Source organism: Megachile rotundata, chromosome 5 (genome assembly GCF_050947335.1).
Source record: "Megachile rotundata isolate GNS110a chromosome 5, iyMegRotu1, whole genome shotgun sequence".
In the NCBI taxonomy this organism is placed as follows: Eukaryota; Metazoa; Arthropoda; class Insecta; order Hymenoptera; family Megachilidae; genus Megachile; species Megachile rotundata.
The window spans coordinates 5,374,405-5,401,931 of record NC_134987.1 but is presented as its reverse complement, the minus strand read 5'-3'; the positions used below and the strand labels follow the sequence as shown (position 1 = coordinate 5,401,931).

Genomic DNA, 27,527 nt, shown 5'->3' with positions numbered 1-27,527 from the left:
AAGTCTGTCAATTATGAGAAATTATATAATGAACTATAATTGAGACGTTAGAAGTTTCTACAGGGTTGTTAAATACTCAAGATGATGATGACCTACGTTTCACGAGATAGAACGATATTCCTCCTAGTTAATTAATCATTCAAAAAACTCGGCATTGATAATACAATAAATTACTGTAATCATCGTGTAAATTTTCATTTAATGCAATTACCAGGAATTGATTCATTTGTTCGAATGATTATTTTATGTTCTTATAAAATGCAATTTATAAAAATATTTTGAATTATTATAATTATGCAATTAGGTATTATTAATTTTTCAATGTTCGTGTTTGTAAATATATAATTTTACCCATCAAGAATTTTCGTAATGATTATTTAGATCATATTATGTTTCAATACATTTTACTATAATCATTCTTTGTTTGCAAAATCATATTAGGAAGTGAAAGAAGTTATTAAATATTTTAGTAAATGACTTACTATGCTTTAGATAGTATTAAATAATAATTAAATTTTTAGACACACTATTTGTTAATTAATTATTTGAAACTCTTTATTTAAATTCCTAAAACACAATATCATACGCCATAAAAATATTATTTTTCATTATGTTTCTGTCTAAAGTTTCTAAATGATTATCAATGTTTAATTTGGTTTAGTTTGATTGATTTGATTTAGTTTAATAAAAACCTTTATTAATAAAAATGAATAGATAAAATAACTCACAGCTATATGCATAGTTGTACGTACAACAAGTAATGCATGGATAATGTAAATGTAACATACGTTTTTTATTCGCTTAAATAAAATAGAATGATAACTAACAAATATTTTAGATATGATTATAAAAAATTAAAAATCAATTCCTTGACATATTTATTTATATAGCATATATTTGGTTCAGGAATGAATAGACTGTTATATTGTTTAACAATAACATTTATTTTTCAATTACTGATAAAAGCTTCGTGTATAAAACAGATCTTCTGTACATTTGTCATGTCGTTAAAGAGTACATTCAGTCTCCACAAATTTTTTACAATATCTCATTTAACTGAGAACTGTTAGTATTTCTTACATTTGTGTCAGAATGTAGTCAAAATGAATAGTTTTATAAGTCACTTTTATAAATAATACCAAGAATTTTTTAAATTTTGAACTTCATTTGGTATTACCATCTTCTTATATCATGGCAATTTGCAAATCTTTATAAGAGCAACCATAATTAAAATAAATTTATCACACAGTGATATTTTAAGAGCCTGATATCAAAAGACATAGTCCGTGTTATTTTCTTATTCTATAGTGCACATACTATTAAATACTCAATCACTCATAATTATTGAAATTTTAGAAAACATTAATGATATCATTGGTTTTACGAAACATGCTTGTAAAAACAATCTTAATGAACAAATGATACCATTAACTGTTCGGTTCTTTATAATAAAAGCACGTACTAATTTCTTTGTCAATTAATAATATGTGTACTGTTTTCTATGGCAGGATCTAAAGTACAAAAGTCATCAACTGACTTTAATATCACAACAGCCTCGCCTAAGAAACTATGTCAATAACTAAATTGAAATAAAATCAATATCAAATATCGTGGCTCTATTATGCACTGTCTAAAGTTTTATTTTACAAATAAAAATTTAAAAAAAAACTACTTTTGCTTACTGAAATGGAGCTCAAATATGTGTCTTACTTAGAAAATAAAAAATAAATATATACAATATAATATTGAGTTGTAAATTGCATTTGTAATTCAAACGAAAATGATTAATTTTACATATTTGGTTTAAAATAAAACTCATTTTTGACTGTACACTTTGGCAATATACTAAAAGATAATCTATAATTATTCATTAATACTATAAAAATTATGTTATTATTTGTGCAACAATTTCGATTTTTCATTAAAATAAAGCTTAACTACAAAATACTAATTTTTTTAACAATTCCTGTTTTCATTTATTACAAAAATTTTTTAATATTCTAACTTGATAATATAATTATAATGTATTTGTATTATGCATTTGATAACATAACAAAACTTTAGAAGAGTATTTCTAGTAGTCAAATATATCTTAAAAATAATAGTATAACAAATTGTAGATTTAATTAAAAATTTAAACGCAAGTACTTGACTCTTTAATTTCAGTATTGTAACTATTAAAATTAGTAATTTCAATGTCTTTTTTTAATAATTTCAATAAAATGCTAAAGCTTTTATAATAAAAAAAGTTATAAATATTTTGTTTCATTTGATAAAACCAATTGAGTGTTTTATCAATTTACAGCCCAATATTTCTGCCTGTGCAAATATGCGATATATTACTTCTATAGTTTGTATGTTTTAATAGCAGTATTCTTTGAAAAAAGTGAGTATTACTTATTGAAAATTAATTTGCGATATAAAACCACGATTAATAATTACGATTTTGTAGGTATACGCCACATTCGTACTACAGCTTACATAATCAGTTTATCACATCTTACATGCCACAATTTGATGTCATAACTGAATTTATCAATTAGATATATTATCTTCTTGTTAATGGCCTCAAAAACATTATATGGCACCTTTGTTCGCACAATACACATTGAAAAACATTCAGAATTTATTCACGCATCACTTCTGAAAGAGTCATCCGTTGTTAAATTTACTGAAGAATTCCTACTATCAGCTGAACTCATTGCAACATAACGTCTTCTAAGTATTTCTTGTAAATCGTTACATGGACTGTTGTCACGTTTTATACGAAGAGGCCCTCCTCCAGGAGACCTAAAATAATGTATGCAATGTCATGCAACCTATAATAAAATGTAATAGCACATACAGTAATCATCATTACTTAGCAATTGGCCTTAATTTGACATTATCAATATCTTTCAATACATCGGTCATGGATGCTTGAGATGTAAATGAAAACTTTTTACGTTCATCCACTTTATGATCTTGCAAACTTGCTCTTCTTGCAATATGTGGTGTTGGTGGTGGTAGCGGAGGAGGTGGTGGCGGTTCTGGGAGCGGCTGTTGTAACTGTGGTATATCATTATTCGTTCCATTTGCTAAAGAAGCAGTGGAGGTATCTGAAAAAGTTCAAAATAAAGTTGTGAAAGACTAAGTATTTTAAATATTTCATAAATGAACATTTTATGTATACATACATCGAGATTCTTTATTATTTTTTACTATTGCAGAAACTTGTTCCCTAAGTTCTTGAAGTTCTTGCTCTAATGCGAGTAATCTAATTTCAGACCCGAAACTAATTGGTTCCAATAAATCTGGTCTAATATTAGAAAGTCTGCTGTTAAAATTTACTAAGTTAATAAAGTACAAACTTGCAAAATAATTTATATATAGAATTTATATACATAACAACCTTGCAGGTCCATATCCATTTGTGTCTACATGGTCACTGCTAGTTTCTTCATTAATCATAGAACTTGTCATTGAATGTAAAGGTGTAACACTAACATATACCTTTGGTGGTGGTTTCAAAGGTAACATTGAACCAATCCTACGAACAATACTCCTTCTTTTCCCATAATATTTTGGAGGTGCACTCATCTAAAAGAAATATCAGTGCCAAGAAATTTAGACTGTAATAAAACTATTGCTACATAGATATAAGCATAGTTAAATTCTTATAATATATTAATTTAAAGTAATAGTATGATTATGTAAAATTAGTAATTCAATAGACAATAAACTGTGTATGGTTAGTAACACATGGCAATCATACACTACCTGTTTTGCCTATGAAAATAAAACGAACTCGCTTACCTTAGAAATTATTACTAGTCTTTCTAAAAATTGATTATTTTATTCTTGAATTGTTGAATCGTGACATTAACATGTACTGTATACCTAATAAAGTACATCAGGGTCATCCGAAATTCGAAATTAAAATAGCTTTACCATTGACGCAAAGCCAACATCTGACGACAGGTTGTCGTAATTCAAAGGCGCAAACTCCGATGTAAAGCGGCTTAAGCAAAATTATCGAAACTAGTTTTTCATCAACAACTTTTTCGCGTAAGAAGTCAAAATTGTGGTCTTTATTTTTTTCTTTCGTTTTTTAATGTTGCAATCGAAATATTATATATATCTATTCATATTATTTGTAAATTATTGATCTGAGAGTTAATAATAAACACTTCGTTTATTTTTTAATTGAAAAATTTTGAAATTTAAAACCTCTAAAATATTTAGTAAACTTCTAACTTTAAAAATTTACAAATTCTTTAGCGGAAAATTTCGAAATTTAGATATACAAATTTACAGATTTTTCAAATCACAAATTTTCAAATATTTAAACTACAAAATTTACAAATTAAAAATTGTTATATATGGAAACTTTCAAACACTATATAGAAAGACCTCTTTCTATATTGCTAATTGCTAGAACCTCGACTGCAGTAATGAAAGGAACATCTATAGTCATTACTATCCGCAAATGCATACTGTTTGAATGTTTGAAACTGCGCCCTTGCGGACATACTTGTCTATCACTGGTCTAATAATTATTTAGCCCCTTTATTATTCTTTCAAATCGTAATAAATCCTACCAATATCTTATTAATATATTATTAATGAATAATCCAAGAAAACATAATTATCTATTTCTGCAACGTTTTGTGAAATAAAAATATTCTTACATAAGGTGATACTAACTGATGAATTATTATTTATAGACTAATGAAATAAAATTATATGTTTAATAATATAAATCAAGAATTTCAAATCCATTTCAAGTATAAATGCACAATTGAAATATTTTTAAAAATATAAAATCTTCATTTGTATTTTTGAAAAAATAAAAGTTAAAAGTACTTTCCGTCTAACAAAATACGATAATAATAGAAATCCTTTATTGTGTCACGGACTCGAAGATAAATTTACAACAACAAATAAAAAATACTTATATTAAAAAGTGCGTTTAGGTTTATTTTTTTTTCTAAAGAAAAATTATTCTCCTTTGCAACAGTGATTTTATTTATATTTCTTATCATGTTCTATTTCTGTACCAAAATTTTTAACATATTACTATATAGTATCATGTATGATCTTTACTTTTTATCTTCATATGATGAACAACAACAAATCATATGTTTATACATACACACACGCCCACGCGCGCACGTGTGTGTATATATATTAGCATATATGTATATTCACACAACTATCTAAAATAGTAACTACTTTAATGTACAATAAACTTTATAATATCTATTTTGGCATTCGGTATACAAACTTTTACATAATAATCATAGAACATAAACTTATTGTACACTTATTTATAAAATATTTACATTTTTCAATCTGATTCTACAGTTACGTATACATATATTTTTATTCGATTTAAAACATATGTATTTCTTGTGCATTATATATGGCACATGTTATAATTAAATTCATAGATCGTAAATTGAAAAATATTGTACAGTATGCATAACATAATCTGCAAATGCTTTGTTACTGATTATACATTAATGATTGTAAAAGAAAAAACCAAACTGCTTCAAATTACTGAAGAAGTACTTACTGTATTATAATGTTCATTTTTATTAACCTTTTTATACTTTGTATAATATGTACATACAATGTTATTTGTACAAATTTATGTACATTTATTTTATTAACAATTTCAAGTAAAGAAAAGAAAGAAACATTTGTGTTATGTATGGCTGTTTTATCAGTATGCAATTAAAAACATATTACATTGATGTATTTTAAAATTGATAAGCATAACTCAAAATAAAATAACAAAGATATCTGTAAGAAAATACTTTTGATAAAAAGTACCATAAAATCTGATAAGTTTTTGTAGACTTTAACAGTATATACTATTATTCTTTCTATTGACACCGACATATACTCTCAGAAAGTTAAAGAAATAAAAGTAACTAATCTCCAATTGTTATAATGAAAAATCAAAATTATTATTAATAACTGCGAATTTTGTATAATAAATACTACTTATATCATTTTCTTAAATATAAATGAAAATTTTACTGTACAAACTCGGTGTAGCATTAATTATAGTATTCATTTACATTATTACTCACAGCATGTAACTGAAATACAGAAAAAAAATGAATGTAACCCTTAACCTGAGCAGAAAATAATATGCTAACATTGTACTCTAGTGTGCACAAGAAATATACTATGTTTAAGTAATATATATAAAATTTACATCCATTAGAGCCTTAACAGGATATTCATTCACAACCTCGTTAGGATAAATGTCTTGCGCAGGTTGTTAAATGTGCTTTACAGCTTTCTTTTTATTTTATTAATTCATTTCTAATAACTCATGAAAATTAATTATTTCATAAGCACCACTTCAACAGACTTAAAAGTTTTATTCTGTTACAGTCTGGTCGTTCGTAATCTTTCTGTTTTTATTAAACAATCTTTCTCTTAACAGATTTTATGTATATAAAAACATTAAAGCTCACTGCATATACAATCGCGTCGAGTGCAAAAATATCAAATGCAGTGTAAATAGGATAACCAGGCTTGTTGAATTTGACAATCTATTCAGTTTATTTAAATACTTATATTTCACTTAAAAGTTGAAACCTTTTATTATAATTCATCATCGATATGTTTGCTCTCATGTTTCTGTACATCACTTTCTTTACTTTCAATTTCAATTAAGTATTTTTGTCTACCTTCTAATTTGTTTTCTTCTACAGAATTTAAATCTCTATTAGAAGTTTCTCTTTCTTGTTGAGTATTAATAGAATCTTTGTTTTCCTCTTTTTTTGATGTCCACGTTTTCTTTTTGTAGTCTTCAAGTAAATTGAAAGATGTGATTTTATTAGTATTTACATTGAGATAAACGGAATGCTTAATATTTGGATTATTTTTACTACTACATTCCGACTCGGTTGACTCTTTCTCAATTTTTTCTGACGGTTCTTCTTTCTCATTTATTCCTGCCGCTTTAGCATTTGAAGAACTTATACGTCCGCTTATTGATTGAAAATCACTATCATCTAGTAAAGGTTCATTGATTTGTTTATCAATAGGATTGTTATTACTAATCAGTTCTTGAAATTCTACATTACTTAACTGCACATTTTCTAAAGAATTAGTAACTTTAGTGAAATCCGTCAAAGAATCCATATCTTTCGTAAAATCTTCAATTTTATTTTTAATAAACTCAATTTGATATTTTATTTTATTTTTTAGTTTGTCAGTTTTACTTTGGCTTTGAAGGGAAACATTTAAAATAACTTTATTCGAATTAACAGCTTCTTTACTAATATTATCTGCAGCATCTCTTGTAATATCGATCTGTTCTTGGTACTTTCGAATAGTATTTTGTTCCAAATTTTTAACAACTTTTTCTATTTCCGTTAATTTAAAGTATTCAAAATCTTCGAATTTTCCAAGTTTTATATCTTCATCCTTTTTAGGTATTCTAGATGAATCTTTTAATTTAATATCTGTTTTACTACTTTCACTGCTATCGGTCATAAATTCTGCGAATGTAGAGTCATACTCTTTTGTTTTCTTTAACGCATCAAATTTTTCGATACTATTCACATGTTTTTGCCAATTTTTAATTAGTCCTGCACTTATTATTTCAGAATATTCCTGATGCACTTCTTTATTAACGCGATCTAATAAAATGAAATGGTTAGTGGTACTTTCATCTTCTACATAAAAAATAACTCGTATTAATTGTTTCAACAATTTATCATTTTCAGCTCGTGCTATATTAAGTTTAAAAATTTCAAACATTTGTTCACTATTTAAACTCTCAAATCTTATTGCTTTTAGCATTGCATTAACCATTTTCATATTTAAGACCATAACATCTATCTTTGTTAATAAGTACTGTTTTATCAACTTTCCTTTATTATACTCCATTAATTGGTCCATTTTCATAATGAACGGATTTGGAAAAACTTTAGCCAGTTCTTTTAAGAACCATAAAACTTTCTCTCGTAAAGGTACCTTTAATGCATTGTTATTTCCACCCCGTGCTTCTACTATCCAATTATAATAACTTTCTAATATAAAACTTCTAATTTGTAAGCTTGCTTTTTGTTTTCTATTCAAATATATTTGATTGACAAACACTTCCTTCAATTGACGCCATTGTTTTTCTACCAACGTGTCGTCCTCCGATTTTTCCGCATTTATAGAGATGAACGAAGACGATATCCTTACTTCCCCGCCAAGTATATCATCGACTATTTCTGCACGTAGTTCATGAGAAACGACTACGTCTTTTGCATCTTCTTGCTTAATTTCAGGAGTTATATCCACATTTGTCCCACTGCTAGGAAATGTCTGTCAACAATTTAATATGTTTAAAAAGATATTCGCAAAAACCTAAAAAACAATTAATATTCCATAATGTTAAATGTAACAAAAATATCAACATAATTTTAGTATAATCATTATAAACATTAAACAAGAAACAATTTCTCTGAATTTGCATATAACGGCAGCATATCATTATTCTACTTATAAGTACAAATAATTTAATGTAATCATAAAATGTATCAAATTCCTTTCGTAATAAAGTCATCGTCATAAAAATATACATAATAAATTAATATAATTTCTAAAGTAATATTTAAAGTAATACAAACCTGTGGAATACCCATTTGTCGAGCAAGGAAAGATTTCAGTGATCCTTTTAATCGTTCAAACATTGATAAATCAGTAGGTGCTTTTAGCTGTACATCATCTTTTGAAAAGAAATTCCCTGCAGAAGAAAAATATAGCATATTTAAAACACAAATATCTTTTAATAATTGCTCATGTAAAGTAAAAATAATATACAATAGCGACAGGAAAATGTGACCATTAATGTATTTAAAAAACTAATGGTATGAAAATAATATTAATTTAATGTAATTACCGATTGTAACTGTAAGGTCTCCTTTTGCAGCAGCAATTGCTTTCAATAGTTCAGAAGCTTCAGTACTAAATAAAAATACAACTGGAATAGTTACATCGTCTACTTCTTTTCCATCTCCTGACATTGCAAACATGGGTGATGTTGCAGCACTAGAGCCATCAACATTATCTAACACTATTCCTGCAATAGCACCAGCTTTCTGTATTCGCCTTGCCTGTAATTATAAATAAATAATTAAACTATTTTTAATAGTTTTAAGGTATTTATTAATTGGAAAAAAGAAATATTTACCTTCTCTATAAACATACAATTACCCCGAAACATTATTGCTATCATGCCTGCAAAACTATCTGGATTATGAAGATCTTCACATGCAAAAGATGGATCAGTAAAAATAACTTTCCCAGATATTTTATTTAATCCTTGTAATTTCAATCCAAAATGTGCTGGGCCAGCTAATAGCGTAACCTTCTGAGAAGGATATACACTTGGATTTACAAACGTAACAGCCTGTGGTTTAGTTTCAGTTTGTTGCGATTGCATTTTGCTTATTTCAACCATTTCTTGTATAAACAATAGACCTTCTTCCGAATCTTGTGGTGTTTTTGCCTGTAAAATGAAATAAAAATAATTGTTACATCTAATTATTTTCATACATACATATTATGTGTAAAAAGAATCTTCTTTTACATTTGAAAATGTATATAAGAGTTGAACACGTCCATCAGCTAAAGTTAATGTTGTTATTCCCATATCACTTAACAATTTTAAATGTTCCAAATTATTCGCCTACAATTTAAACAAAAATTTTGAATCAATGATCATTAGAAGAATATTTATTATAAATTAAAATACACTCAAATATCTTTGTACCTGAAATTGTAAGGCGCTTAATCTCCTTTTTATTGCTCGTCTTGGACATATATCTTCAACCATATTTCTCAGAGGTTGTCGCACTGATGCAGGAAATAAATGTAGACTATTAGGACAAGTGCGATCCATTTCATCTACGTGTACCGTATCTCGCTCAAAGTCTTGCTTTATTTTGTAAATTATAATAAAATTATAAAAAATTATGGTGAACATGGGTTAAATATATTTAAAGTTTACTAGTAACTTAACCATGTATTATACTTACCAAAGAAATATTGGTTCGTATAGAAGCAAGTGTTAATGGCAATAAATGTCCCTCGGTTGTGAAAATAAATTCATCCAAATCTAAAACTAGTTCGCCTGGCTCCGTAAATAACAGAAACAAATATTTGAAAGTTTCCGATAATACAAAACTATCCATTGTATCATCATGCTTATTAGTTCTAACATCTGATACAGCTGCATAACCGCATGGTACTCTGGCATAAGTTTGTAGACTTTTGAGTACCTTACGTCCAACTCCTAAATAATAATGGTCACCAGTTGCACGGTAGAGGAAATATGTTGATTCTAAAAATTCTGGCCTTAATGGATGATGTCCCCAATGCACCTGAATACATTAAATGAAAAATGATTTAATGATTAGTATCACATTATACTTATTTATCTCTGCTGTAATAAAGTATAAACCTGAAAATCGGTAGTAAATGCTTCTGGTATAAAATTATGTCTCTGCATAACTTGGTATAACATTTCATGTGTTTCAACAGCAGGTTTGATATCACCTTTTAGTACCTACAGAATAAAATTAATATTTACTTTGAAAGAATATATAAATATAAAAATATTTGTTGATATTAACCTGTAAACCAGGCCAAAATGCTAATAAAGCATCCATGAAATTTTTGGAATTTGTATTTGGTCGATGCATGTGGACATCTAATAACATCGGTCCGTGACTCACATATTTCATTATGGCTTGATAATGTTTATTGAATCGCCCAAGATATTTTTCATCACCTAAATTAAATTAAGAAATTAAAATAAGTTATTGTAAACTGAATAATAAAATAAGAAAAATACAAATAACAGTTACCTAATAAAATATATGCTTTGAGACAATATTCATAATAAGAGTCTATACCCGCTCCTACTCCAGAATCTCTCCTTACCCAATCACCAGAATGTACATTTAATACAGAGCCCATCAAATCCGTACCACGATGGCGCATTCTCCATAAAACATCCATTGCTTTTTGTGCTTTTTCCTATCTCATGAAAGATTATGTTACTATCAAAGTACTTTCTACATATTTTCGCAAAATGTAGTAAGAAATTATACCTCGAAAATTGATTCTCCCGTTAATCTTGATAACGCTGCCATTTCTAAAATCATGCTACCTGCACAGGCAGTACATGTTTCTCTCGATATTTCCAGAGGTACACCTTTCATGCCATATTTTAAGTTTATCTAAAAAATAGATATAGTAATGAGTACCGTCTGAAGAGTATTCTTTGTATACTTTATTCTAAAATAACAAAATTTTATTACTCTGCCATATGGTATTCCTGTAGTAGTATTAAATGCTGGTAAAAATCTGTACCCTAAATCTTTCGCTAAATTTAGAAGTTCACCTCTGTACCATGGCATTATATCAGCTCTTTGTTGCAAATATTCTGCTAATATATGGCCACTTAAAAGACCCCTAAAGTATTGAATAAAATATATAAAATACATATAAAGATATATCATAAAAAATAAGAATACACATTGATATCTTACCCAAGCATCCTAATATTAGTTTCAAATAAGGAAACAATAACATCTGTATCGAAGCTGACATCTCTGGCAACAAGTTTAACTGCATTTTCAAATTCCTCTAAATCTCCTAATACCTAATGCACATTAAAGAAATATTATATATAACTTTTATATACAAAATAAATTAGTTTTGTATGTACTTACCACAAGTGTATCTAAGGTATCGACCAATGTAAGTGAAAAGCTGAAAATAATATATAAAAATTAATATTTACTTATTTCTTGGCACAATCTATTCATTAATAATGATAATAATGTAATTAATATACACAGATAATGTACAAAAATTATTTAGAACAGACATGTCATAGAACATCTTATATTGAATAAAATTTATAGAAACTGATCAAAACTAATTGTACACTTTATTAAAACTATACATAACAAAATCTTGTCCTTACTTTCCCAGTGTGGAATCTACGTCACCTCTATTTGGTTCTGATCCTCTGTACCTTCCTTTACAACTTAGTGGCATTAATTCATCAGCAGGATATGCATTATCCTTAAACATAAATTATTTCTTAATATTTGCATATACATATTATTTGTTTAAAATTTTGTAAACAAAATCTTTGTTTCATTCATAAGGTACAGGACATTGTTTTTATTTTTTTATTATTATTTTTCACATTTATTTTTCATAAAAATATGGAACTATTTTAGAAGTGTAAAATATTATTATTATTAAATGAATTCTATCTAATTTTTAATATTGTTATTGCCTTTTTCATATATTAATAAAAATGTAAGAGAAACTGGAGCAAAGATGTAACATTTTCTAATATCTTGTAACATACATTATTTTCATACAACAATTTAATAAAAAAAGAATATCCAATTTTTAAGAATACATAATACAATTTACAATATTTTATATAATATGTACACTCATAATTTGTAATTTCAATCTGCAACTTTTGCTTTGTTGTCAAGTTTGTTCAAAAGGAAGTACAAAAATGTAATATTTCACTTTATCTTAATTTCTCTCATATATCATACATGTATTTCAAAAGTGACACAACTTAAAAGAAATATGTTTTCTAGAAGAAATAAAATCTGTTTTTGAATATAATATTAAGCTAATATCAAATACATAAACCTCAGCATATAATATATAATATATAAACATTTCACAGTATGTATGTATGATATATACATAAGTTTCTTTCTGTTTATTATTATTATTTTCATCATATAATGCATAATACAGGATACGGTGCAGTGCTATATGAATCAAGAAGGACGTAATTTTTTACCACTCAGTTCTAAAGATAAATTATTAAGATTTTCATAAATAATCAAGATATATTTCTATAGTTAAAATATATCACTATATTTTTATTGTGATAACTAGAAAATTATGTTTTTGAATCATGTCACTTTTCAAAAACATATGGAAGATACAAACATCGAAAATAACTTTACCATATAAGCATTATAAGCATGATAAAACATATCCCTGGCCTCTTCCCTATAATTAAAACAATATATTTATCAATCTCTAAAACTAATACATTGTTAATACAATATAAAATTACATATTAATAATAATACAAACTTTAATGATTCCCGTTCTTCCTTGCTCATATATTCTAGTGGATTATCTTCGGATGTAGCTAACAATGCTTGTATACTGCATCCAAACATAAGTAATCCCCAAATCAACGAATCACAAGCCATTTTTTCTTTATATCAAAGAATATAGTCGCTTTGATGTCAAGATCTTGTACTTGTAATAGTATACATTGTCTTTTATCAATTATTATGATTGATACTATCAGATTAATAATTATTACATCACAACACAAAAATATATTATGATATAAAATGTAAATACACCAATCCAAAACGTTTCTTCCTCTATCTTTTTGTTTCTTGTGGCATTTCTTTCATGATAATTAAATCACTGACACCATAAACTTGTTACAACAAAGTGTGTACAATATTAACTGTGGCAAAAATATGATTTGCACTATCCAATTACGGCTACTCGTTAAAAATAATTTTAAATGCACGTGGAAGAATAAAAAATTGTATAAGTTAAAATAAATATACTAATAACTGCTCAATATAGGTTATCAAAATTCTTGATCGTTTTTTGAACAACTTGGTGATGTGTCAAAATATTATTGGCAAATAACAGTAAAAATATATATACTTTAACACAAAAAATATAAGTAGACAATAATAACAGCTGATTGCGTATTTGTATCAAGGCCAGATGATGTGGCTACTGTCAGTTTGCTGTTATTCAAACGAATTTCCACTTCAAACTACGATATATACGTATAGGTTACACACCATATGTTTCACACAATTTATAATATTTTTATGTTAAATGAAATTTCTTGAAGATCAATTTTATACAATTAATTTCATAATTGTATTCTAAGAAAACTTAACAAAAACCAATGGACTATTTACAACTAACGAAATAATCATTTTCCCCCAACAACTAACCTCCTAAAGAAACTACAATTGATTGAAAAAATCACGTGACTATTTGTCAATTTACTAAAGTTAATCGTAAATTTAAACTGTCATACGGAACTTCCTCAGTATACAAAATTCATTGTATAATTTTTATTTTTTTAACTTTAATAATCTTACATATTCCAAGTAAAATATTAAAAAGGTAGGCAAATTCATTATTCGGAGTTTTTATGATAAAACATAGTTGAGTTGTTCTATACTTTGTTTCACGAGAGAACCGTAGTAATTCGCGCATCTCTGCTAAGTTCAGAAGATTCATTGGCATGTGTGGTGCGAATCTACCGTCTGCTTTTTACTCCGTCATTCATATACATGATGAACAAAATATACGAATACTAAGAAGAAGCAAAACCAAATTTAGATGTTTGAAGCTTTAAAAACTTAAAAATTTGGGAATATGAAAAGATAGAAATTTTGACATTTAGAAATACATAAATCAGTGATAATAAGAATTCAAAAGTTTGGAGATTTAGAATTTTGTGGGATTTGAAAATATGAATCACTAAATATATACGCGCCGCGTCAAAAACATTATTAAGGCGCATGCGTGGTGCTGTTGATTACAAACCAAATTCAACCAATCAGAGCTGACATGCGCAGAATGAACAAAAACTCGTCGAATGCTAAGTACTATCTCTTATTGAATGAATGGATAGAAGTTAGAGCGCGCATAAATCGGTAGAAGCCGGTACCGAGAGTTGAGAGTAGCGTACGATGAATGTGTGGCGTAAAATCTTGACGAATATAATTGTAACATTTATTTAAAATATTCCAGTAAACAGAATATTTGAAAATAAGAAGAATGAAGCTTCTAACACATAATATGTTGACTTCAAAGTGCTTAAAAGGTGTAACTGTTGGATACCCTTTAGGAATTGTAGTAAGTTCGAAATGTTTGTGTCGTTTGAGGTTAATTTTGGTAAACCTTTAGTTAAAAATTTCGTGAAATATTTCAACATGTCTATATTAAATGACATAAAATATGAATATAATATAAATTTGACCAAATTTACGTTATAATAATGAAATATCTATACAAATTTGTAGGCGAAAGATATTAAAGTGTCAGAAGTAGATTTTAATTCAGAATTTATTGCAAGGATAATTCCAAAACTTGATTGGGCTACGCTGTGGAAAGCTGCAGAAAGTGTAAGTTATTTACTACTTTAATTGTTGCGTTTAAATATTATTACTTCTTAAAAATATAGTGTGTCAATTCAAAACTATCCTACTAATGAATTTTCTGTAAGTGAAATGACTTGTTTTTAAAAATGTATTTAATATGACTATGTATTCAAGTATTAACTTATTTATCATACTCTAAAATCAAGTATTTGATTTTGCTTCAAATGTTAGAACTCCAAGTACTTCATATCAGATTCTACATCAACATTAATCCATTTCTGTACTTTTTTAATGTATATGATTACATACTGATAATCATATGTTTAATAAAAACAGATAGGTCACGTTGGAGAGTTACCACAAACTTTGATTCAAGATTTTGAAACAAATGAAGATTTCCTAAAAAAAGTTCACCACGTATTACTGGAAGTAGAAGTTATTAATGGAGACTTACTATGTCCAGAATCTGGTAGAAAATTTCCCATTAATGATGGTATACCAAATATGCTCTTAAATGAAGATGAATTGTAATTATTAATATTAAATTAACACAAGATAAAAAAGTTAATTTTTTTATATATTTCTTTTAACACGTTAATGTTTACATGTTGTATATATAATTGTTTTCTTATTACAATGTGTACAAATTTGATTTTATACTTTTGTTAGTATAATTAGTATAAAATATTGTATTAAGTAAAATAAAATAAATAAATAAATGGTTTAAATTGATTGGATTGTGTTTAATATTTTGAACTATTCAACAATTATACATAATATATGTTAATATCTAATGTTATGTATAAAATTTAATAACATAAAACATATATAAAGAATTACATGCTATATGTAAGACTTTTGTCAATAAACTATCTTGTAAGACAAATGTTGATACATGTCTTTATTGTACAGATATGTGTAAATACAGAGAAATACAATTTTTGCATTACCTTAATATTCAGTATACACCATTTGCATTTACATTATGTTTATACTGCTAAGTATGGACTGTTTTCATTAATTATTAATTTAAAATATCTAGGACGAAATTTTGTTTACCTATGGACTTGCTCTATCAGGGCAAATACAATCTCTGGCATTATTACAGTGATTATGTTAAATGAGAAATAATTCTGAGAATATCTAAATATATAGATTTTCTTTCATGTATTCATACCGCATAAAATTTGTTAAAAATAGTTTTGTTTCTGTAAATAAAGTAATGCGTACACGATAAATTGCGTGGAACTTGAAATCTTAATTACAGAACAGGTTAACACCATTAACATTTAACATTATTGTATGAGTACATAGTGTATAATGAATATCTTATACCATTAACATAACAAAACTGTCATAGATCAACAAATTACATATGATAAAATACATTCATTACTTTAAGAATAGCACAATTTTACTAACACCTATTGCACACAATCTTCTATAACATCTAATTTATGTATGTCTTTTTATGCGAATGAAGAGGAATAATGAGAAAATTGTTATTTGCTTATCATATCTCATAAAATAGTGTTTAGAAGAAAAGCATTTTCTGGATGGAAGAATTTTAATAGAAAAAAATTTGGCATTTTATATATTGACTAGTAATCGTTCCATAGCAACACATCCCAATATATAAACACCAAATCACTAGTGTACCATGTACACAAAATACCACATATAAACAACTGTATATGAGAAAGTGTTTTACATTGGAATATCAAATTGCAATAGTGATCTAATTGAAATACTTATTCCCCGTTAATGTACTCTTATGCATACGTGGCAATACTCAAAATATAGTCAAAATAGATTATTTTATTCCTTCTAGTTTCTTCAAGAGTCAAAAAGCTATAAAAATAGCTCTCAACTAATCTGCCACAGCCCATCTGTTACTAACTTTTATTTATATATTAGATTCTTTTCAAAGGCAGGAATATTCTTGATTAAGCTATGAAAATACTTCTGTACATTCATTTTAACTATAACGCATATAAACATTATTTCCTTCTTTTTTCTTTTCTTTTTTGTTTTTTGTTCAGCCTATTAGAAACCCCATTTTTTGTTATAGCCTATACTGTATCTGATAATTGCCTGGAAGTTTACATCATGGAAATGTAAATTTGTTTTTTAATAATATTTTTACTTAATATGGTTCAAAATGTGTATAGTTTATAAAACTAATAGCTTTCCAAACATTTGTTGCATAATTAATTAATTTTGTCTTATTTTTATATTTATTCGAAATGTTTTATAATACTGAATATATTGGCTTAAATCCATAATAATAAGTATCAATTTTGAAAGTAACAAAGAAATAGAATTAGTTTTTCTCTAAAAATTTGATTGAGATTCTGCTTTGAAATTTGGCCAGATAAAGTGCCAAATTACTCTCAACTTTCAAAGAAGCACTATATAATATTACAATTTTTATGACTTAAAAAATGTTAGCGTTGAAATATTAACGATTTTTGATATTTTATATTACAAGTACATGTAATATAATAAATTCGACAAACAAACACAGTAAAATAGTTCTGTGTTTGTAAACATAAAATATTTTTGATGGTATAATCAGAATAAAATATACAATAAAATATTTTAACTTTCTAATTAAATTTAGCATATTTCAACACTTCATATTGGCAAAATAAAACGTGAGATTTAAATTTTATCTAACAAATAAACGTATAATACCATAAATACGAAAATCATTATTAATACTGCAGAATATTTCATCATATAATTAATTACTATTGCTATAATAAGTATTAATATGTTAAATTTAAAGTGTAAATAATTAGAAATTGTACTTACATTTGCAAAGAAGTTCGTTACTAATTCTTTTTGTTTAGAATACATTAGGATAATTTAATTAATATCAAAGGTCTTTAAAATTATCTTGCGACTAATTAAAAACTTGGTCACGTTTATATATAGCTTAAAAATGACAAGATATGTCATAAATGGAAGCATGGTAATATTTCCAAATTGATAATGCATAGTAGAACATGATATACTTTTAAAATGATTTAAAGTATTCTTGTGTAAGTAAACTTGAACACTTCTTTACACATTCCTTTACAATTATAATCTATTTACTACCTTGTATATATTACCTTACCAAATTTAGTTTCTATTCTCAGAATATCGAACTAAACATCATTTAACAAACATAAAAGTATAACGAAACGTGTTAACGAGTAAACGATAAATATAATAAATATTTCCCAATATTTATCGATATGGTCTCGCAACTATGGTAATGTAAATTGATGTTCTGCAAGCTTATATTACAAAGATAAAACTTAAATATTTCAATCGATTAACAATTAATGTCTTACTTTAATTACGAAATCATATAACTTGTAACAAAATATTTAACAAAAATATATAAAAACGTGCATTACATAAAATAAAAATAATTTTTCTAATTTAACAAAAATAAAAATTAACAAAGAAACAATTGAACATATTTCATTTACCACGACTTTCAGTATTAGACATGTTTCGTTGAGAATATATAGAACCTTGAGTTAATCCTCTCAATGGACCCTTTCTTAATTCTGGATTAGGGCCTTTAGCAATGCAACGATTTGGAGTAATCAAATTTGTATCGCGGCCTTTTGATTTTATTTTACCAAATGTTTCCTTCGTCAATAAATTTGGATCTGGTCCCGACCACGGTGCATAATCAGGTCTAAAAGTTTAGTACAAAATAACTATATTGATAATATCTATTCTACAGAAAACAAAGCAAAGTATATATGTTATATGAAGACATATATTTCTAAATTCCTAGATCTCTATAATCCCATCTCCCTATATCTCTAACTCATGTAAACCATCCTTACCGTAAGATGGAAGGTCTGCATTTATTAAAAAAATAAATTTTAAACTTACAAAAGTAAATCGTTGTTGGCTCCTTTTGGTAAATCAGGATTTGGTCCTACAGGTTTTGTCAAATATGGAGATTTATATTCATTATCTTCTGTAGTACTTGTTCCTCGGGAAACTCTAAAAATCACATTTTTATTTTCCTTATAAATTTAATCCATCATTATTACAAAAATTTAATAAAAAATAAAACTGTGCCTTACTTTGGTATTTCTATTTTATTTTTAGATCGCTTAGATTTTTCAGATTCTACATCCTTAACTACTTTTTTAATTGGTGATGCAGTTAATTTTACAGCTTCAGTTATTGGTGGACTATCTTTCCTTTCATCACTTCTACTGCTACAAATTTTTTATATCTAAGTTTTATTTTATTGTTAAAACATTAAAATATATTGAAATATATGAAACGGTAATACATAGTACGTTCCATCTATTTACAGTTAATTTATTTGATTTTTAATTACCTTTGACTACTTGTACATAAAGGTCTAGTTGCTTCTTCCGTAACCATAATGTCTAATATATGTATTGCTTTTTCTTCATCGTAATCAACGCTATCCATAGCAAGCATTATGACTCTTTCTGGCACTGACTTATATTTTTCCATTAAACGTACTTTGACTAGTAAGTTGCAATTTAGACATTAAAAACCTGATATTGACATCTAGGAAGCATTGCTAAACATACTTACTTTTATTTTTTTCTTCTAAACTTTTCATTCGCGGAGGAGGAGTAGGTGCATTTTGAACAGTTTTCATCTGTAAATACATTAGATAAAATTAATTAATTTAAAGAACACAGTTGAGATAAAAGGAAATTTATTATATTACTTGTTCTTCCTCTTTTCTTTTTGTCAGCGATCTAGGAGCTGTAGGATTTCGTTTTTCATAGCCCAAATCAATTAGTTTTTCAGAAGCTTTTTGAACATTATTATCACTTTGCTCCAAAATATCAAGCAACATAGTTTCTTCCACTTTTGGAAATACATTCTTCAGGTACCTGTACACATAGTGTTTTAATATATAGAACATATAGATATACTTTCTCTCATATCAAGGACAGACATAGTCTACAGTACAAGATTCAACATTGTGCAACCAATAATATACTCATAAATTAAACTAAACATAGTGAAAACAATTATGAAAATAATTAAATGTTAAAATAAATTAACTTGAATGATTAATAACAAAAGTATATGCAAATATTACCAGTCATATTATATGATTTACATGTGTGATCAACAGATTAACAATTTAAACTATACATTCCTGAAAATTCATTGTGATCTACTAAATATGTTAAAATATTTAAAATATCAAGATCATTATATACTTTATATGTATGACATAATATATACATGCACATACTATCATGCTCAAACCACATTTCTCTTGAATAAATCAGTATTCTATCACATGCATGTACATCTTTCAAAAATATTATTGCACGTGTGTATATATACGTACACGCTGGTGTATATATTAAATTATATAATAATGTGTAATATATATTATACTTCAATACTGTATAATATATATTAATATATATTTTGGAAATTTATGTATTTATATGTAAATATAAACTTTTAAATAATTGTTTCTTATTTCAACATACAAAATAATAATAAAATTTAAACTCAGTTATTGCTACTAAAAATTAAACGGAACATATTATTAGTAATGTAAAACTGAAACCAACCTATGATCTGTGTAATTTATATTATCCAATAGGTGGTGTACTGTAAATCAGGAAGAAACTGAAAGAAAAAATCGATTCTAAATGACAAATATTAAATAAAAAAAAGAAATAAATAAATTAATAAATAAATAAATAAACAATTAAAATTTGCAAATACAAAAATTCAGATGAATGAAATAATAAAAAGAAATGAAAAACATTTAATTGGCCTTTCTAATATCATTCTCTGAAAACTACTTAACACAAATTCATCTACTATATATGGACATGAATATCTACTCAATTTTACTGCAAATCGGATTAGGATATTTTACATTCTCATATTACGCTAATATTTGAAATATCATAATCAATAAAATTTTACTTAGGAGATTAACACATTGCAGATATTGCGATTTTCAATTTTTAAATTTATCTTCATAAAAAATAAAATAACTTTTTGCTATATAAATGATCTGCAACATGTAATAGTACATGCTAATCACTACACAGCATTGAATAATTGTATCAATGAAATATACCAGATATGTAAAGTGAATAGGTAAGCACAGTACTTTACATTTTATCTGCTACATTTCTTTGAAATTATCATAACATACAATATCAACATCTAACATCCATAATGGATGAAATTGAAATTGTAAGTATCAGAAGAACCTAAGTTTCATTTTTGGGGAGTGTGGGGCTGGCCGGACCCCACGAGGTGGACTCAATGTTAGAGCTGCATGTATAGCATGCGCTGGTAATCGCCATCTTGGAATCGCATAATTCGAATGAACTCCCACAGGTGTGCACGGTCCTGGAGCACAAAGGGGATTCTTTTCCACTTGTAGAGCGCTGACAACCAAAGCTGCTCTGTTATGGTATCTGAAAGATATCAGCTACCACCTTAGCCCTATGTATGAAACAGTGCTAACAAAACTCATTGAAAAGAAACCAATATTTAATTGGCATAAATAAAACCACCAGCATAAATATAATCAAATAATATAAGAAATACAACTTTGTGCATTAATATAATCTGGGCTTAAGAATATAGAAAATTAGATCATTTAAAAGAGAGGAAAGAGTTAATTAGAATCTTTTTAATGGTAATCACATGGTATAAATATAGTTCTATATATATTAAATTTTAAAACTTACTTTTTCAAAAGAAGCCGAATATGTGTCTCAGAAACAGTTGGAAACATAGCATTGATTTTAGCAACTTGTAGTTCAGAATCAGTGTTCTGAGTTAAACTTGTCTCCATATTCTTTATTGGAGTAGGCGATCCTAATGTCATATCCCCAAGCCTGTTTGTCATGGCACTAACCGATTTCAAAGATAATGGAGTTTTCAGTTCCTACATAAATTATGTGGTTTAAACTATTGTGATTGTCATTTATTAGATGTTAAACATGAAACAATTATATTTAAAAAATATACATAATGGATCTAAAATTAATCATATACAATAAACATTTGTTTGACTTTATTCAAAATTATGTTTCATATTAATGCAATATTGACAAATTTTTTAATATTTGATATGCATAGATTTAATGCAAATTTTATTTATTGCTATTTAACATTAGTTCACAAAATATTTAATATAAATACCAACTGTAATTTTTTATGTAATTCTGATCTACAAAGTGTGCCATGCAATATGGACAAACTGTATTTTTTAAAGTGCTTAGAAATGAAAAAATATCATTGAATAAAATTAAATGATTTTGAGTGATACACATCCTGGAATGAAGTATATACATTCTTATGCATTGGTGCACAATTACAACCCCCTTTTTAATAACATCCTACATTTATCAATATACCAGTCAATACATTTTTCACTTTCTACAAAAATATATTAAAGTACATATAACTTACAACTATCAATTTAACAATTATTGATGAGATCTACAAAATTTTTAAAACACCCTTTGACCGTTTAAATTTTCATTATAATTAACATATTTTAAAAAATATTGGCAACATTTCAGTCAGCAAATTTAGTTTTCAGCTCTCAATTTTTGTCTAACAGAAAATTAATTAAAAAAAATAATTTTTTCACGATTTGCAAGTGTTATAATTTTATATATTTGAATAAAATATACTGCTGACAAATTACTTTACTGTAATAGAGTAGAATATAATAAATTAGAAAAAATTTAATTAATAAGTAGTGTACATAAGTAGCTCCTATTTGTTGATATCACTTAATTTTGTCTTATAATATTTCTTTTTATCTGTAACTACTTTAAAAATACAGCTTATTCCAATTGCATGAGATAACTTATGTATAAAAATAGTTAATGAAAAATTGATTAATCAAGATCTCATTGTATTATAAACATATTAAAATAGGAAATGATAAGTAGCACATTTACAAATGTAAATTACCTACCTGTAAACTAGGAGGTAAAAATGCAAGTTGCGGATTATGATAAGGAGACGGTGTTGGATAGATTTGTGGAGCTCTATGAGCTCCTGTATAACCTATATGTCCACCACTTCCATTTCCACCAGTCTATTATTTTGTAGTATATTACATATTTTATCCAAATGCAGCATGTGCATATGACAAGAATATACATATATATATTATAATGGAAGTGCGATTAAAACATTTTAATACATGCATAAGTGCAATGTTAAAAACAGCCAAATGTTAGTATACATTAAATAGATGTATATGAAGTAATAATATAATAAATTTAATGTACAGCAGGAATTATCTACCGACCTGCATAGGTATATCTTGGGAAGTTATAGTCGTAGCAGAACTCAGTGCCATCGAATTTTGTGATTGTATATACTGAGAATACTGCCAATATCTTACTCTCGGATCTTCCCATGTTGTTGTACGATTAAAATGATTTATAAAATATCTGAAAAGTATATTTTTAAATTGAATTGTAAAATTAATATGTTGCAACGTTTATTTGCATATCTTCAAAGCAGTTGTTATATTATATACTTTAAAATATATAAACAACATAATTAATAGTTTTATCCATTAATACATTTTTATTTATTTTTATATATTACAAAATCAATCGACGTAAAACTTTGATGAAACAGTCATTGCGTAACGTAAACCATTTACAATTACAAAAAAAAGATTGCAATTGTGAATTCTTTTTTACCGGAATATTAGTCAATAAAATGAAATAATTTTTTACAGAAATTTACGTACGGACGACCACTTCGTATATCATATCTGCATTCCCAGCCGGGTGGCAATTGACTCCTGTCACTTTCCTCAGCCATCTTTGCTGTATTTTAACAACTTGAAGTAAGCTCTTCCAGTTCTAATCCACAACTGTACATATTTACTATATACTACATTAAATTAAATTATAGAAATATGTACATTTACATACACATATACTTTGACATTCTAAATTCTTTTAGAATTAATTAGTTTAAATAGTTTCATGCGTTATTCAAAAAGCAAAAGAATTTTAAATAACATTATTATTTCTTATTTAAATTAACATTATATTATTGCTAAAATAAATTCATGCAGTTTGTTTAAAAATATTGTTTAATAACATTTCAATGTCTTTTAAAAAGTCAGAATCATGAATTTGGAGTTCAAATAAAACAATACTTTTATTTAAAATAATATATTTTTTTTAATTTATTTTAAAACAATTAGTTTTTCTTATTATTCATCAATTAAAACATTATTACATTATTTATTTTTAAAATATTGTTAGAAATATAATTTCTTTAATGATAATAAGTTATATTAAATATAAATAAATCATGTACTACCTTTAATAACATACATTTTAGAAAATATGAAAATGTTATTGCAGAAAATAATTATTATCATTTACACAGTAGTTTTACAGAGGAACTTTAAGTGATTGCAAAAATTATACAGATCTTATATTGCTGAATTCTGCTTACAGTTTCTACTGTAAAAATCTAAATATATTGTACTTTGTTCTTTAAGCTTTATATTTTTAACATTGCAATATTTTTCTCATCTTCATTTGTACAATACAAGTGTTCACTAAAATGATGCATTCATTAGGTAGGTTTTTCTTTATTAACATAATTTTTATACATCTGATATGCCAGTCCTATAGTTATAAATCCTAATGCAGTAGACTGGGCTGCAACTCTCAGCTGTATCAAGAACAATTGAGGTGGTATAGTCCTTGTCTTCCACTTATAGGCACCTATACCACATACTATACTTAAACCTAACAAACCTATTAGAAAAATAAATTAATTATTAATATGTATTATATAAGATTTTTACTGTAGTACATAATAAAAAATTAGAAAAACTATCAAATTAATTACAATATGAGATAATACAATACCAAATGTAGTGTTCTATTATAATGTTATATTTGTAAAAAAAATATATATATTTGATATGCTAAAAATGTTGTCAGATTTAACAAATCAATTAAACATGTACCAGCTGCAGCAAATGGTGCTCGTTGGATCTGTGTATATAGTCTATCTCCAAATCCTTGCTCATTTTCTAATGTTTGTCTAATAGCCTCTTCAGGAATTTCCATTGGTTCAGCGTTTATGTATCTTTTATCCATTGTTCACCTATACATATCAGTAAAACAGATAAAGGAACCTAATTGATAGATAAGGAGGTGAAAATTATATTGGTATAAATCCAGCTTTTAATAGTAGCTTATAATGAATAAATATAGTCTATACACTATATGTTTGTTCATTCAAAGAAAAAGTAGTATAGAATGTAACTTTACTTATATAGTAGTAAATTTACTAATTAAAGAGGTAAAGCCATAATGGCATAAGTGCAACTGTTTAAAATATTGGCTTATATACTTAGATACAATTTACATACAACTGTTCATTCAAAGTAGTGTCAATAAGTAAAAGTAATATCAATCACAGATTCACTTGTATTCCAACAAATAACAAAATTAATTAAAAATATGAATAAAGAAAATTCAGAAATTAATGCTGTACCAATATAACTTTCAAATATATACAAATGCACATACACACATACATTTGCAATACAAATATGACATACATGTATATTAATTTTATACAGATTTTTTATCATGTCTTGAATGAAATAATAAATAAATCTGCAAATTGACTAATTTTTCTGTATAAAGAAATATATTGTTTATTAATAATATAAAATATACATATTCATTATAAAATCTAATAATAAAATTATTTGTGTAAGTATTGATTTATATGTAAAACAATACTTAAATAGCTAATAATAAAGAATGTATATTAACAATACGTAAGTAACTTATTTTTACATCAGTATTAACACTGCACGTGTTAATTACATCACTGGTATTTCATCATATTGGCTCATTTTTTTTATCGAAACAATATGATTATTTCCGTTATGGAATATACCATTGTAGTGGTATATATCTACAGACTTTTTCAATCTTTGTTCTTTCATATTTCTATCGATTTTAAATAATTTACTGTACTCTATTATATTTCAATGTTAAGGTAATGACGTCTCAATATTCAAGGTTACTTGAAAAATAGATTTATTTTATAGTTATAGAATTATGCTAAATATATGTTAATTCATAAAGGACAAAATACATGATATTTTATTAAAATGAAGCATTGCTTAGTATTAAAAATTGTAAAATTTAACAGTTCCGATCGATAAAGTTAACGGAACAATAAAATCTTAGTTTTGATTTTTGATACTTTGCAATTTATACTATTATGTTGCTAATACAAAATAATACAAGATATAACAACAGACATAAATTGATTGACATAAGTATATTTATTAATTTTACAATTTTTTTGTTATATATAATTCAATTAATTTAAAATTACATACATGCATTATAAGATATTTGAAAATCATAACAGTCAGATAATTACCTTTGTTTTCCGAACAATATGTAAGATTCACAAATACTTCAATACTTCAGTTTCAATTAAAATACCACAATAATTGTTAAACTTCTCTACTTTCCAACTGTCATGACGCAACTCCTTACAGTTTCGTGAACAGACTCAGATTGCAATGGGTTGCAAATAAAATTCGTAAAATCGACCAGAACAGTACGGTGCTGCTCCTAACGGTTCATTCAAAATCTTATAATGTATTTATGGTATTTACAAATCGCCGGCAATTTATAAAATTTGCCTTAATTTATTTTTATGTATTCAGATTCACATGAGATTTATGTTAAATATTTGCAGGTAGGTGTACGTGTAAAAGGTATTAATAACTTTAAAGGTAAGGTTTAAAAATGTGTTTAGATGGTACAATCTAACCTACATATTTATTTTGAGCAATTCTTTTTCAACGATACAAGCTATTTAAGTGAGAAATGTTTTAGGGGTGGCTTAAACACATTAAGACAATAAAATATTTCACACGAACATAAGTTCCATTCAGTTCTATTTTCAAACATACTAAATTTTGTATCAACGCTTCTATTGTTATCACTCAATTTTTCTCAACTGTTTATAAACAGAACTTAGTAGATATCCTTTGTACAATATTGATGTATAATTTTACAAACATTATGTCTCAGTATCTTACAAGTAATGCAGAACTTATGAGCGCACACTAAGTTTCAAACTTAGCAGTATCGATTTTGTTTGATTATAAGACATTATTTACTCATCGTCATTTACGGTAGGTGTTATTATTTACTCAAGGTAATTAAATTGTTTACACAATTTTATTTAAATGTGTAGACAAGAATAATAGCTCATAAT

At 26.3% G+C, this 27,527-nt stretch overlaps 6 protein-coding genes across 13 annotated transcripts in view; 1 reads left to right on the top strand and 5 right to left on the bottom strand.

Annotated features, from left to right (window-relative positions):
- Positions 1-920: 920 nt before the first annotated feature.
- On the bottom strand, positions 921-4,124 carry LOC100875646 (uncharacterized). 3 transcript variants are annotated; one of them, XM_012291652.2, is made up of 5 exons: positions 3,796-4,124; positions 3,392-3,579; positions 3,177-3,298; positions 2,861-3,098; positions 921-2,790 (listed from the first exon to the last, which is right to left on the bottom strand). In XM_012291652.2, the coding sequence occupies exons 2-5, from the start codon at positions 3,577-3,579 to the stop codon at positions 2,631-2,633; spliced, it is 708 nt and encodes a 235-aa protein (XP_012147042.1). In that variant the 5' UTR covers positions 3,796-4,124; the 3' UTR covers positions 921-2,630. The 3 variants fall into 3 exon arrangements, with proteins under 3 accessions (XP_012147042.1, XP_012147041.1, XP_003706020.1); XM_012291651.2 differs by having other exon boundaries at positions 3,177-3,316; positions 3,796-4,121; XM_003705972.3 differs by having other exon boundaries at positions 3,177-3,313; positions 3,796-4,121.
- Positions 4,125-4,933: 809 nt separating this feature from the next.
- On the bottom strand, positions 4,934-14,288 carry Edem2 (ER degradation enhancer, mannosidase alpha-like 2). 3 transcript variants are annotated; one of them, XM_012291648.2, is made up of 17 exons: positions 13,153-14,284; positions 13,020-13,065; positions 11,996-12,096; positions 11,739-11,778; positions 11,556-11,668; positions 11,325-11,478; positions 11,115-11,243; positions 10,869-11,040; positions 10,635-10,792; positions 10,463-10,567; positions 10,038-10,382; positions 9,773-9,937; positions 9,590-9,688; positions 9,191-9,508; positions 8,900-9,113; positions 8,628-8,743; positions 4,934-8,322 (listed from the first exon to the last, which is right to left on the bottom strand). In XM_012291648.2, the coding sequence occupies exons 1-17, from the start codon at positions 13,272-13,274 to the stop codon at positions 6,604-6,606; spliced, it is 4,116 nt and encodes a 1,371-aa protein (XP_012147038.1). In that variant the 5' UTR covers positions 13,275-14,284; the 3' UTR covers positions 4,934-6,603. The 3 variants fall into 3 exon arrangements, with proteins under 3 accessions (XP_012147038.1, XP_012147039.1, XP_012147040.1); XM_012291650.2 differs by having other exon boundaries at positions 8,229-8,364; positions 13,153-14,281; XM_012291649.2 differs by lacking the exon at positions 9,590-9,688 and having other exon boundaries at positions 13,153-14,288.
- Positions 14,289-14,730: 442 nt separating this feature from the next.
- On the top strand, positions 14,731-15,944 carry Trmt112 (tRNA methyltransferase subunit 11-2). Its single transcript, XM_003705981.3, has 3 exons — positions 14,731-14,967; positions 15,135-15,236; positions 15,549-15,944. The coding sequence occupies exons 1-3, from the start codon at positions 14,890-14,892 to the stop codon at positions 15,741-15,743; spliced, it is 375 nt and encodes a 124-aa protein (XP_003706029.1). The 5' UTR covers positions 14,731-14,889; the 3' UTR covers positions 15,744-15,944.
- Positions 15,945-16,098: 154 nt separating this feature from the next.
- LOC100875873 (uncharacterized) lies at positions 16,099-24,163 on the bottom strand. Of its 4 annotated transcripts, none has more exons than XM_076532015.1 (11): positions 23,992-24,153; positions 23,539-23,683; positions 23,200-23,322; positions 21,956-22,155; positions 21,470-21,679; positions 19,942-20,110; positions 19,803-19,869; positions 19,576-19,732; positions 19,313-19,450; positions 19,116-19,229; positions 16,099-18,912 (listed from the first exon to the last, which is right to left on the bottom strand). In XM_076532015.1, the coding sequence occupies exons 1-11, from the start codon at positions 24,063-24,065 to the stop codon at positions 18,690-18,692; spliced, it is 1,620 nt and encodes a 539-aa protein (XP_076388130.1). In that variant the 5' UTR covers positions 24,066-24,153; the 3' UTR covers positions 16,099-18,689. The 4 variants fall into 4 exon arrangements, with proteins under 4 accessions (XP_076388130.1, XP_012147035.1, XP_076388131.1 ...); XM_076532017.1 differs by having other exon boundaries at positions 18,843-18,954; positions 23,992-24,163; XM_012291645.2 differs by lacking the exon at positions 21,470-21,679 and having other exon boundaries at positions 23,992-24,150.
- A 583-nt stretch (positions 24,164-24,746) lies between these two features.
- LOC100875421 (HIG1 domain family member 1A, mitochondrial) lies at positions 24,747-25,370 on the bottom strand. The gene is made up of 2 exons (XM_003705970.3): positions 25,237-25,370; positions 24,747-25,021 (listed from the first exon to the last, which is right to left on the bottom strand). The coding sequence occupies exons 1-2, from the start codon at positions 25,367-25,369 to the stop codon at positions 24,837-24,839; spliced, it is 318 nt and encodes a 105-aa protein (XP_003706018.1). The 5' UTR covers position 25,370; the 3' UTR covers positions 24,747-24,836.
- LOC100875310 (Cysteine string protein) overlaps positions 24,833-27,527 on the bottom strand; it is a 54,827-nt gene continuing 52,132 nt past the window's right edge. The window contains exons 8-9 of the transcript XR_001096835.2: positions 25,237-25,376; positions 24,833-25,021 (exon numbers count right to left, since the gene is read on the bottom strand). The gene's annotated coding sequence lies outside the window, so the exon portion shown is untranslated. The remainder of the gene's footprint in view (positions 25,022-25,236; positions 25,377-27,527) is intronic.

Excerpts from the sequence above, each read along its gene's own strand:
- LOC100875873 (XM_076532015.1), bottom strand. The coding sequence starts at position 24,065 with ATGGCTGAGGAAAGTGACAGGAGTCAATTGCCACCCGGCTGGGAATGC. Across the intron at positions 21,680-21,955 it reads ATTCGGCTTCTTTTGAAAAA|ATACCATAACAGAGCAGCTT; the intron begins GTAAGTTTTAAA and ends GATATCTTTCAG. Across the intron at positions 19,230-19,312 it reads AATAAAATAGAAATACCAAA|AGTTTCCCGAGGAACAAGTA; the intron begins GTAAGGCACAGT and ends TGTGATTTTTAG.
- LOC100875646 (XM_012291651.2), bottom strand. The coding sequence starts at position 3,579 with ATGAGTGCACCTCCAAAATATTATGGGAAAAGAAGGAGTATTGTTCGT. Across the intron at positions 3,317-3,391 it reads AATGGATATGGACCTGCAAG|CAGACTTTCTAATATTAGAC; the intron begins GTTGTTATGTAT and ends AAATTTTAACAG. Across the intron at positions 3,099-3,176 it reads AAATAATAAAGAATCTCGAT|ATACCTCCACTGCTTCTTTA; the intron begins GTATGTATACAT and ends GAACTTTTTCAG.
- Trmt112 (XM_003705981.3), top strand. The coding sequence starts at position 14,890 with ATGAAGCTTCTAACACATAATATGTTGACTTCAAAGTGCTTAAAAGGT. Across the intron at positions 14,968-15,134 it reads GATACCCTTTAGGAATTGTA|GCGAAAGATATTAAAGTGTC; the intron begins GTAAGTTCGAAA and ends ACAAATTTGTAG. Across the intron at positions 15,237-15,548 it reads TGTGGAAAGCTGCAGAAAGT|ATAGGTCACGTTGGAGAGTT; the intron begins GTAAGTTATTTA and ends TAATAAAAACAG.
- Edem2 (XM_012291648.2), bottom strand. The coding sequence starts at position 13,274 with ATGGCTTGTGATTCGTTGATTTGGGGATTACTTATGTTTGGATGCAGT. Across the intron at positions 11,779-11,995 it reads GTAGATTCCACACTGGGAAA|CTTTTCACTTACATTGGTCG; the intron begins GTAAGGACAAGA and ends TATTATTTTCAG. Across the intron at positions 8,323-8,627 it reads GACAAATGGGTATTCCACAG|ACATTTCCTAGCAGTGGGAC; the intron begins GTTTGTATTACT and ends AATTGTTGACAG.
- LOC100875421 (XM_003705970.3), bottom strand. The coding sequence starts at position 25,369 with ATGGATAAAAGATACATAAACGCTGAACCAATGGAAATTCCTGAAGAG. Across the intron at positions 25,022-25,236 it reads AGCACCATTTGCTGCAGCTG|GTTTGTTAGGTTTAAGTATA; the intron begins GTACATGTTTAA and ends TTTTTCTAATAG.